Genomic DNA, 12,396 nt, shown 5'->3' on the forward strand with positions numbered 1-12,396 from the left:
CCCAAAAATAGATGTTGGCTTTTACTATTGCTTCAGACTCTTCGTTTCACTGATTGTGAAACCGGTGCCTGCTGTTCTCATTGCTCATTGCTTGACTTAATGAGAATCGGCAGTCGCCATGCTTTTTATAACCCTCGTAATCACAATACTCAGTGGGCTAACTTGAGACTAGAGAAAGCCATTTGCTCCCTGACCAATGATTTAATAAGACAAGATAAAAGCAAAAAAAAAAAAAAAATATGCAGACAGAAAGGGTGATCTTACTGGGCCAGAAATAAAATTACATTTTTACTGTAATAATTTGAATTTTATAAAAGATAGTTCTCATCTGAGAAAGTCTTCTCCTCACAAGACCTCTCTGGGTCTCATTTGAAGCACTCTTCAGTGACTAAAGCAAAGTTGATGCTATCTCAGGCTTTATATGTGATTAAGGAATCATTTTTTGGAAAGTATTTTGGATTACCATACCAGTAAGCCATTTTTGTTGTTGTTGTTTTGCTGAGTAAATTAATTCTTAATAATTTTTGAAGGAGAAAACCTCTATTTAATTATGCTTACAATAAGAGGAATATGAAAGACAATGCAAGAAAAAGATTACACTATTAATTTAAGTTATCCAAGAGATGATTCCCAATGTAAAAAAGTCATATATAAGAAGAAAGTATGCATGAGTTTAAATATATAACACTGTGAATACACTTCCAGCGATAAATGCTGACATGAAGCTCTGTAATGTTGGATGATAACTCAAGCCTCACAGTGTATTTTCCAAGGTCATCTGTAAGGAAAACCTCTCTGAGTGTGGAGTCCTTTAGTAGGATTAAACAAGTTTACCAGGGACCTCCTGCATTTCAGCCTTTTTAGGGATGTTTGTAGGGGAGGATGACACATAATTCATTCCGGTTCTTTTGAACTTATTTGTGCGTGAGCCAAGCTATCTGTTCTGGGTAGAGTGGTAAGCAAGCAGCTGGTCTCCATTTGCACTGAGCAAGGAATAACAGAAAATGTACTCAAATTGCCACTGGGGAGGAGTCTTTGAAGTTAGAAGGGAAAGTGTCCTAATTGCAAGCTTCTGAAGGTACTGGGACTGGCTGTGCAATTCCCTGCAGAGCTTTGCAGCCAGCATAGTCAGAACCCTGAAGAATGGTTTCCAAATGGCCTGGACATTGGCTAGAGGCAAAGTCTAGGGCAGGTGACCCCTGGAGAGCTCCCTCACAAGGAGAATTTGTTTTGGTTTTGTTTGTGTTACCAGGGGCGGCATCTGGGACATTTCTAGATGGCAGAGCTGTATGGAATTGTTCAAGTAAGGACAGATAAGAAGTGAAGAATTAGGAATCTAACACCTGTGTAGGAGGTTTGGACTATCTGCTTTTCCACCTACCTGCCTTATTGGAATGGCAATATGACCACTTGCACTGACACAAATGTAGCTTTATGGTTGTTTCAGTTTTATTCTCTACCCCATTCCATGTTTTGACATAAAAACAATGAAACCGATAATTTGTTTTATCTCTCTATTTTCCTAACTTATGAACGGGTTTGAAAACAGCATAGTGAGTATTGTTTTACCTTTTTTGTTGAGCATTTACCACGTTAAGTGTTGATTTTTAAGATGGATGAAGGAGGAGTCCGGACTGTAAGCACACTCTCTGCTCTTGTTCAGATGCGTATCCCAAGAGTGAGATGATCTATACCTGGACCAAAGGTCCTGAGAAATCAGTGGAGGTGCCAAAGGAGTCTTCCAGCTTAGTTCAATATGACCTAATTGGGCAGACTGTATCAAGTGAAACTATCAAATCTATTACAGGTGAGATTGCATGCACATATTCTCCCCCCCTCCATCTTCATCTCCATCTCTGTGTCGTTTTTGTTCATACATGTGTGTATGCATATGTTTATGTAGGCATGTGGGGGGGGATATGAGTGTTTATATGTGACCAGTCAAAGGGGGTCTGTAGATGGAGCGGCTGGGCTGCGTCCCGCCACCCAGCTAGCTTTACACCCGAAATAATTACACGGAAACTGTATTCATTTAAACACTGCTTGGCCCATTAGTTTCAGCCTCTAATTGGCTAATTCTCACATCTTGACTAACCCATATTTAGTAATCTGTGTAGCACCACGAGGTGGTGGCTTACCAGAAGAGATCTTAACCTGCATCCAACTCAGAGAGGAGAGGCATAGAGACTGCCTATAGTGACTGCCTGAAGCGTCGATCTGAATCTGCTTTCTTTCTCCCACAATTCTGTTCTGTCTACTCCGCCTACCTATGTTCTGACCTATCAGGCCAAGCAGTTTTTTTTATTAAGTAACCAATGAAACAACAGATATACAGATGACCCTCCCCCATCGGGGGTCAGTCCTCAGGGTCCATCTACCTTAGTTTTTGATCTTTCACCGTCCTTGAGCTCGCTGAGAAAGCTAGACACTCAGTTCTGTGAGTTCCAGGATCCTCCAGTCTCTGCTTCCCCCATTCTGAGATTATAATCCTGGGTTACCTCACCATGCTTTTTTATGTGGCCTCAACTTATGGCTTTATGCTTTTATGACAAGAATTTTGCCAACTAAGATAATTTCCCTGCTCCCTCCTAGTGAAATTTTTAATGGCAAAAGTCAATGTGCTACTTGGCATAAGCAATGGAGTTTTGTCTGGCTTCTTTCAATGACATCTTCAGTGTTTTCAGGGGAATTTTCTTCCCCAGAAGTCAAGCTGATATATTTATACTCTTAATTCAGTTTAAAATAAATTTTGAGTTTGTGAGACAGGAGAAATGAATAGCTTTTTCTTACATAGACTCAAAAGCCAATAATTAAATATGTTAAAACCATGTTAACAACATATGAGGAAAAAGTCTGGCTCTGATTTTGTGGTGCTTTTCATTTTTTTTAATATTACTCAATTGTATGGTGCCATTTTTGCCCTTTGTTCCAAAGTAAAACCAAAATCAAAAGCATGCTTGCACTGGACAATCAATTGGCGTGCTCTCCCATGGGGAAGACCACTTTTTCCTCGCTTAGCTTTCTTGGGTTCCCTATAATTCTTGTGTAGGGTTGAAGCCTTACACAAAGTGGGGTTTTCTCCCTCCACTTTGACATGTCCATTGGTACTGCCATTGTTCAATTCACATTTAAGTAGTCATAATGACGAGACATTATGGGTGTAGCTTCGGGATTACACTAGGAGACACAAATTAGAAAACACACAGTCTTGCAGCAAACCTCCCAATCCTCTGGCTTTTACAGTCTTTCTGCTACCTCAGCCACAATGCTTGCAAATTCCAGTGTCTTGTGTCTTTCCAGTACCTGTCATGTGCATCAACATTTTTGGCATATCCTCTTTACATTAATTATGAAGCAATGTAATGGCCTCCTAACAGGGTACCTCTGTTTCTCATGACATTCTGAATTTGTTGATTTTCCTATCTGTGGGTTTGAAAATATGTCTGGGAGTAGAAATTTATAAATCTTTAGCTTAAACAGTAAATGTTCACTGGATCTTAAATAATAGTCTGTATATATTTCTTTTAGTAAAACTGGTTGTCAGCTGGTCGTAAATTGTTTATTTACTCACTGAATTTATAAAGTTGTATTTCTGTGATATCTTTGTATCTTTGCTTATGTATGATGCATGTAGAAATATAATTAATACAGCTTCTCCCTACATGTGTGTACATGTACTGGTATAAAATACGTTTGAGTAAAATATATTTGTATTTATATAACTTTTATAGAAATTTGTTTCATGTCTTTCCAAAATTAAGCTTTTCATTTTGTGTGTATGTATGTTTGTGTGTTTACATTTTTCATTTGCTTTTCTATAAATACCAAGCCTAAATTCTGCTTTTCAAAATGCTGAATATTGTGATTGGATAGATTGCTCAGTGGATAATGTGCTCACTGGAGAAGCATAAAAACTCAAGTTCAGATCCGTAGGACTCATGTGAAGAGCCGGTTGTGATGGCTTGTGCCAGCAATCTTAGCACTGTGTAAGAAAGATCCTGTTTGTTGGTCAACCAGCTTTAAGAACTGTTTAGCTTGAGATTCACTGACAGACTGGGAGTCAAATAAACAAAAAAAAAATAAATAAGTAGATGCATAAATAAATAGGACAGCTACAGAATAAGTCACAAAATGTCCAGCATTGACTTCTGGCTTCCACATGAAAATGAATATACAATGTGTGCACATATGCACACACATAAATATGTACATTTTCATGTACCACACATACACACAAATACTGAAAATGAAAGCTAATTGCTTTAGCATATTAGACCTTTAAAATAGAAAACACTGTCATCTTTTGAAGTCAAAGCCCATTATTAAATTGCTTAATCTATAAATAGAAAATATAATTTTCTGAATAATAATATTCAATGTCATCTTCTCTTTTGATATCTTGCCCACAGTAGGGAAATATGCACTTCTCATTGAAATATGCAGAGATAATTGACAATAGATTTGCTAGGAATGCTGATCGTTAGTCTAACATATGAGCATGAAGCAAATGAATAATTTCCTACAGGACTAATAATGTATTTTCTTCATTTTCCTGGCAGGTGAATACATTGTTATGACAGTTTACTTCCACCTCAGACGGAAGATGGGCTACTTTATGATTCAGACGTATATCCCATGTATTATGACAGTGATCCTTTCTCAAGTTTCTTTCTGGATAAATAAGGAGTCTGTTCCAGCTAGAACTGTGTTTGGTAATTTCAATTTATTTCTTGGATACTTTTGTTCACATTACATTTCTGGTGGTGACTCATGGTAAGAACCCTTTGAGATTTCTTAGAAAATATTACAGACTCGTATACCAAACCACACTGAATAAGGAACTGTTTAAGTTTTCATTTCCAACTGGTCACTATAACATGCTGCTGCTTGGGGAGATAAGGGCAACCTGTCACTTCTTACATCTTGTCAGATTTCCCTTTTTGAGACCCAGTCATGTGAAAACCAATTGGAAATGTGGATATAATTTCACTGTCAGTGACATTCTTGGTCTGCTAGCCTAATGCTGTGTAATTGAATTAACATTAAGTCTAGGTGTTAAAAATGAAGCGCATAGACAGATTAAAATAAAACAAATAAAAGTTGTGGCTGACTGCACAGGAAAGCTTTAGAATAACCTGGTTTTTAGAGAAAATGAACAAATGCAAATGGCTTAAAGGCATTGAATGGGAAGGTATTCTGTGCACAGTCTCTCAGCTCATTATTGTATCCTACGTGCCTAACTTCCGGTTTTACTTTCTAAACTAGTATTTTTTTCTTCTTTTCTTAATATGTTTCCTCTGTAATGTTCTAAATGATAAACCTTTTAGGATGTATAGGTTTAACATTTTTACATTAAATAAGTCTTTTATACATCAGGGATGCTTCTATATCATCATACTACTTATAGTTAAATTTATTTATTGTAATATAGTTCTTTATTCTTTATTCCTTTTCAACTTTATCAACATTATTAAGTGTTGGGAAAAGAAAGAAAGAGATGAGACTTCTTACAGGATGGAGGCATAGGCCTCCTGAAGTTTGCCGGTTTCTCCTTTTTGCCTTTCAGTTTGGTTGGATTTAACTGTGGCTACAACATTTTGTGTCATACAACAGCTGCAGGAAGGCTGGTGAGGAATTCATGGGAGCCTTTCATCTTACTTTGCTATAACTGCAACCCCTAACAAAAGCAGCTCAGGGAGTCAAGGTTTATTATGGCTCATGACTTCAGACAGATTCCAAAGCAGACAGTAGCAGCACTGGCCCTGGAAGGAGCATCAGACACCTGCTGTCACGGTTGTGGGGAGGAAGTAGAGAGCATAAGCTGTTGCCAGGACCGGAGTAACCTCCAGAGGCCATCCAATGAGATACATCTGTCAGGCAGGTCCTACCTCTGAATGGTTTCATAACCTTCACTGTAGTTCATGAGCTGCAGATAGAGAATTTAAAACATAACCCTCTGAGAACATTGCAGATTCAAACCACAGCACTCCCCATCTTCAGAGATAAGAGTGTCTTGGTGTCTTCAACAAATAGGAAATACTCCTACAAAGGTATTTTTTCCACATATAACCAGTGTCTCTGTAATTATAAAGGTATTTGAATCATAGCCAAAACTCATACAGAGAGCTAGTATTAGAGGTAGGGTTTGATCTAAGGCAGAGAATGAGCAGGAATGATGGTTCAAGCTATTTCATAAAGTTATGAAAGTTTAATTAAATAACGGCACATTGAAACGGTGGAACAAATGTTATCTGCTAAATATATATGTGAAAATGAAATATGGAAAATATATCTACAGATTAGATACTAATATTGAAAGGTTAGGATTTAAAATTCAAATATGTCATTTATTTTCTCCATTAATTGAGTTTATATACTTACCCTTCAAAACTCGTGAAGATTTTAAAAGCATCTTATTATTTTTTAAAACAGAATAGTATCAAAAGATACTATTCACCATCCCCCAATCTTCCATCTGACTCCTCCCAGGTCTATTCTCCAACTTCTTTTCTCTCTCAAATCTATGTTCACTCTCTTTTTATGACTAATAATCTACACAGTCCAAGCTGTGGATATCCTTATGCATGTGGGGTGTCCACTGGAGTATGGCAGACCTAAAAGGGGCCATACCCTTGAAGAAAACTGACTCTCCCTCCCCAAGGACCCATCAACTCTTAATGAACATCAGTTAGAAAGTGGGCTCTTTATCATTCCTGTTCCCACTAGAAAGTTATCTACCTTGATCTTGTACATGTCCCATGCAATTAACCACAATTTCTCTGAGTTCTTGAGTGTATCAGCCCTCATGTCTAGAGATAGCATTTTAGATCAGTACTCAAGCACTTAACCTACTACTTTATATTTCCTTCCTATCGATCATGTATTCATCTATCTATCTATCTATCTATCTATCTATCTATCTATCTCTCTATCTATCATCTATCTATCTTCATATAATTCCATTTAATAGGCATTAACCTACACAAAGGTTAATGCTCCTCCAAAAGGCAGAAGCCATTGGTTGTCAAATTAAAACTTCTCTGCCAGATGTGAGATGCCACTATTCAAGTTGTGGGTTAGGTATGTTTCAGAGACCCCTTACCCCAAATAATACAAGCTACTAGTTGCCAACCAAAACCTGATAGTAAGACCCTATTCCTAAAGGCAGAGCATACTTTAGTCAAGAGACATGGAGAAATCAAGTTGGTACTGACCAGGAGGTTGCCTCCCTGCTGGCTAGCTTTCCCAGTACTGCAGGGTGCTTTGTAAAGTCATCGGTAGTCTTATCCAGCTGTGCACCATGTGAACTACAAAACTGACCAGCATGGCAACATATTCCCATGGGTATAATACTGGCATGAGTGTTGTGGGGGCAACAAAACACTTTCTGATTGCATTTGAGGCCTGCTCCACAGGGAAAAAAAAATCCCAGAAGTGAATCTACTACCACTGTTATCACACCAAGTTAAACTGCCTCTAAATTTGTACTTCCAGCTCCATGGATGAGTGCAGCTCTCACACCTCATCAGAGTGATTACTTGGTAGAATGGACAAAGTAGAAACTCACTATCTATCAGCATGCAGAAAATAAATATAGGTGAAGTTCTCATTCAGGGACCTGCACAAAAGTAGGGGCTGAAATATCCTAAACCTCATGAGGGTTTAAAGAGTGATTAATACAGGAAACTGATTGTACAGTCTACAATCCTTCCCATACATACCTAGCAAAGAGATTAATTTTATTCTTGGTTTCCTTAGTTTCAGAGAAAATGTTTTTTCTGGTGTGTACCCCCATATAGCTTGAAGTACTTGGCATTCCTTGTCTTATAGAGCACTCATAATAATTTTGGAGTCTTACCACATTGTGTTCAGAGGCAGCCTGACAAGACAAGAGGGAGCTGCTGAGGCTGAGAGTGATACACAAGGCTTTTAGCTTGTCTAGCATGATCAAGAATGAGGGGAAATGGTTGTGTTGGTGAACTGCTTGCCATGTAAGCATGGGTCCCTGAGCTTGGATCCTTAGCAGCCATGTAAAAGTTATGTACAGTGGAAAGTGTCTGTAACCCCTGCGGTGACGAGGATGGTTGAGTAGAAAACCAGATCCTTGGAGCTCACTGGCAAGATGGAGTAGCCAAAATGGTGAGGTCCAGGCTCAGTGGCAGACCCTGTCACAGAAATTAAGGTGGTTGGGAAGAGGCCTGGAATTTTCCTTGGCATCCATGAGAAAGCACACATGAGGACATGCACATGGGCACTTGCACAGACACACATCACACCATATTCACACACAAATCTTGAGATTTCTGGATCTGAGATCATTAAAATAGTTTGAATCTTGTATTTTTATTAATATTTAGTAATAAATTCACTTGAATATGTATCACACTTTTCTGTCCTTGATAAGTTTACTAGTAAATAGTGGCCTAATACAGATATCTATGAAGAAAAGATGGTATTACAAGTACAGATATTGGTTTTGACCTAGTACACTTACGCACTCTCTCTGTGTCTCTCTCTGTCTCTCTGTCTCTCTGTCTCTGTATATATATAATATATATGTATTTATAGTATAGATATACACATACTTACCATATATATAGTGTTCAGTGAGATACTTATCTGTTAGCCCACATGTGAAAACAAGTTGAATTGCTTTATCTCTTAGGATTGTTAGGAGGATTGAATGCATTAATCTGAGTTAAATGGTTGAAAAAATTCTTAGCACATAATTTTATTATTGTTGATGAACTTACTTGTCCATGGATAAGATAAATATTCAATAGTGTGGGAAGGTGTAACATCCATCCCAGCTGATTTCCACTAACGGTTCTTATACAAACAAGACGGTGCAAGGAAATCAAGTAGTTTAGCAAAATGCTAGAATTCCTAATTCCAGCAGTGAGTAGATGAACACTGTGCAGTCCTGTCCCTTAACATTCACAACAGTTCAGCAACATAGGCATTCTCAATTTTTATAGATAAGGGAAACAGTACAGAGATATTAAAAACTTTTATCAAGCCATGTAATTATAAGTGGTATGCCCAAGACAGTATTTATAACGTTGAGAATTTAGTTCTGCTATCCTCACAGAAGCTATATGTAGGAGCTGGGAAGGGTTTGCAAAGAATTCCCGAGCTTTGATTGGGAACAATTTATCAGTAGGATTTTTTTTCATCTGGAATATGAGATCTGTCTGCCTATGTATGCCTAGATCAATATTAGTTTTGATCATTGAGGGAAATCACAGCTATAATTAAATCTTCAAAAAACGAAGGGTATTTCACAATTGTAATTTTTAGACTGATCATCAAGGGTCTAGAACATCATTTTCCTTAGGGAAGCAAATCCCTAGATGGTTGGGATCATTGGTTATTTACTCCATTTGAGATTTAGGTGAATTTGAACTCTAGGCTAATATTACTCTTCCTCAGCTCTCAACCCCCTCCCCTTCCACTTACGGAGGCACAGTATGCTGGGTCACAGATAACACCAGCGTGAGCAAAACCCTGAAGCAACTCAAGTCTGAGAAGCAGGATATGTGGAATTCTTTCCAAAGGCCTTCTATCTTGAAATTTGTCTGACTCTAAGGTTTTTTAAAAATTATTCCAGTATGGTTAAACATTAAACGCAAGTGGATGCCAGCTGGCATACTGAAATCATTGCTATTTCATTTTCTAGGAATGGCCAGCCAAAAATTCACTCTTGTGTACAGTCTTAGCCTGCTCTTTCATTTCCTCTCTCCACTCCTGGGCCAGCTAATATGGTGCATATTCAGCAGTCTAAATGCACGGACTGGCAACAATACTTGAACACACAAAAATAATTAACTCTTTGAAATGTTTTCAGGGTAAGATTCTTATAGAAAGAGATAGCTTCTGTTTTCTGTTCAATCAGTGTTTATTCTGCAAAGTGATATACCTGAAATCAAAGGGAATAAGTACATGCCTCCATTCCTATTGCTTTCTTCAAATTTGAACACAAGACAGAGAACTTTTAATGCCTAAAGAGATGGCAAATTTTAAACCAGCCATATGTACCATTCTTTTATGTTGGTATAAGCAGTGCGATTTAAGGTAAGCCATCAACCTGATTCTGAACAACTGAATTTAATTACTCAATGTATGATTCAGTAATGACTTTAGTATTTTGTTTGTTGAATATCACCTAGGAATTATTTTTTCACATGACAATAGCTAGATGAAGACAGGAAAAATTTATTGGCAGCAAAAATTATTCAACCACCCGAAACAAAAACAAAGTTTACAGTAGTAAGGGGACTCATAAGCTCCTTTTTCGAATTTGAGTTTCCTTTTTTTTTTTTTTTTTTTTTTTTGTTAGCACAGTATGGTCTCTGGAGACTTTTCTGAGCACTGACTAGTATTCTCATTTAGAGCCCACTCTTAGCTTTTTACTGCTAGTGCTTCCAGAATCATTTCTGTGGCATTAGAAGAAGCCCACTGCTTAAGCATTGTAGAACTTGTGAAATATTTCGAATTCTTAATAGTCTATTATAGATAAATTGTTATGAGCAAGAGGAAATGTAATTCATCTTCAAACTTTGTAGCTAAAGTTTCTGAATTTACCTTAGTATTTATTTGTTTGTTTGTTTCATAGTCTTTGGAAGAATTGTGTCTTTTCACAATTAAATTAATTTAATTATAATTAAAATGAGGCCTAAAGTTTGAAGGTCTCTTTCAGGAGAAAGCCTGATACGGGCCAATGTGCCATTGGTGTAGACATGCAAATAATATACCTATTTAATGGAATAAGGTTTGTAAAAATCTACTTCAGGGTTTTGAAAAGATGGCTTGGGGTTACTTTCTGCTCTGCTAGTGGACCCACATAGTTCCAGCATCCACAAAAATAGGCTTATAGTGGCTTTCCATTCAAGCTCCAGGGGATCCAGTGAGCTTTCTGGTCTTGAGCCACCTACAACACATCATATATTCATATACATATGCGTATACATATCCATACATGATGTGGGACAATGGTCTGTATTCTGTCAGTTATATCTTAAATAAATGCTGATTGGCCAATAGTCGGGTAGGAAGTATAGGCAGGACAACCAGGCAGGAAGTAGAGGCAGGACAACAAGAACAGGGGAATTCTGGGAAGAGGATTCTGCGTTCTGCAGTCCTGTCCCATCCACAAAAGAAGCAAGATGTGACTGCCTCACTGAAAAAAGGTACAAAGCCACATGGCTAACATAGACAAGAATAATGGGCTAATATAAGTTATAAGAGTTAATAAGAAGCCTGAGCTAATGGGCCAATCAGTTTATAAGTAATGTAGACCTCTGTGTGATTTATTTGGGCCTTAACGATTGTGGGGACCGGGCAAAATAGAAACCCTGACAACACACACACACACACACACACACAATAAAATCTTGAAACTTTACTTTAAACTAAGAAAATGGCTAAAATTATTAAGCAACTTATGTAATATATATTGATACATAGTTTTAGAATTTTCTCTAAAAGTTTATAGCTCATATGGTACACAGATACTACAAATTTTTATCTTCTAGGAACTGATAGCTTAGGGAGGGACTAGAACTGGAGAACAAAGGTTGGACACAACCAAACTGTTTTTTTATTGGACATTTATGATGCATCTGGCACTACATGACTGGTGATCCCTGAAGCAATATTTAACATGGTACATGGTGACTCTTATCAAACTGGAAGCAGGATGTCTGATTTTTTTCCAAAGGCCTTCTATCTTGAAATTTCTCTAATTCTAAGTTTGCTAATTATTTGAATATTCCTAAACCTTAAACATGAATAGACATCAGCTTGCATATTGAAATCATTGCTTTTGGTCTTAGGAATGATCTTAGGCTACTCTTACATTCCTTTCTACATTCACATATGTGGAACAGTAAAGGGATAGTACAACCTAGAATATAATCAGAGTCTAAGTTGAAGATACAGTACTATTGTTTCTTCAAATAAAAGTATGATTATTCCTTTAGTGCTGCGAATTTTCCTATATTTTCCATTGAGCAGGGATGAATTGCTTTTAAGCTGGGGACTGGCACTGATTGACATATACAGTTAAGATACCTTCATCATTGTCCTCATCAGCAACAGTTATGGTACCACCATCACCATCATCCACAGATACCTGGGCGTATCGGCTTCAGGACCTATCCTGGGAGTTATGTTGAATGAGTACAAATGGGCATAGTAAATCCCCCAGCAATTGCTAAGATAACCTAGATAATACTGACCAGATAAATATACATAAATGGAAGTAGAGAAAATTGTGCAAATGTTAATACCTTCAAATATTGCATTGTTCTGTAGTTCTAGTGACAAGTAGCATTTTTCAAAGAACGGAGGCCAACTTTTCCTCTAGGTTAAAAAGGCACTTTTCCTAGAAGTGTT

At 37.5% G+C, this 12,396-nt stretch overlaps 1 protein-coding gene across 10 annotated transcripts in view; it reads left to right on the forward strand.

Moving 5' to 3' along the window:
• The window catches only part of Gabra4 (gamma-aminobutyric acid type A receptor subunit alpha4), a 69,803-nt gene that overhangs the window by 16,228 nt on the left and 41,179 nt on the right, over positions 1-12,396 (forward strand). For 8 of the 10 annotated variants that reach the window (XM_038331909.1, XM_038331915.1, XM_038331939.1 and 5 more), the window contains 2 exons: positions 1,664-1,807; positions 4,560-4,712. The exons of 1 other annotated variant lie outside the window; for it this stretch is intronic. In XM_038331909.1, the coding sequence (XP_038187837.1) occupies positions 1,664-1,807; positions 4,560-4,712 (297 nt within the window). The remainder of the gene's footprint in view (positions 1-1,663; positions 1,808-4,559; positions 4,713-12,396) is intronic. One more of the 10 variants, XM_038331932.1, reaches the window with a different exon arrangement.

This window comes from Arvicola amphibius, chromosome 1 (assembly GCF_903992535.2).
Source record: "Arvicola amphibius chromosome 1, mArvAmp1.2, whole genome shotgun sequence".
Classification (NCBI taxonomy): Eukaryota; Metazoa; Chordata; class Mammalia; order Rodentia; family Cricetidae; genus Arvicola; species Arvicola amphibius.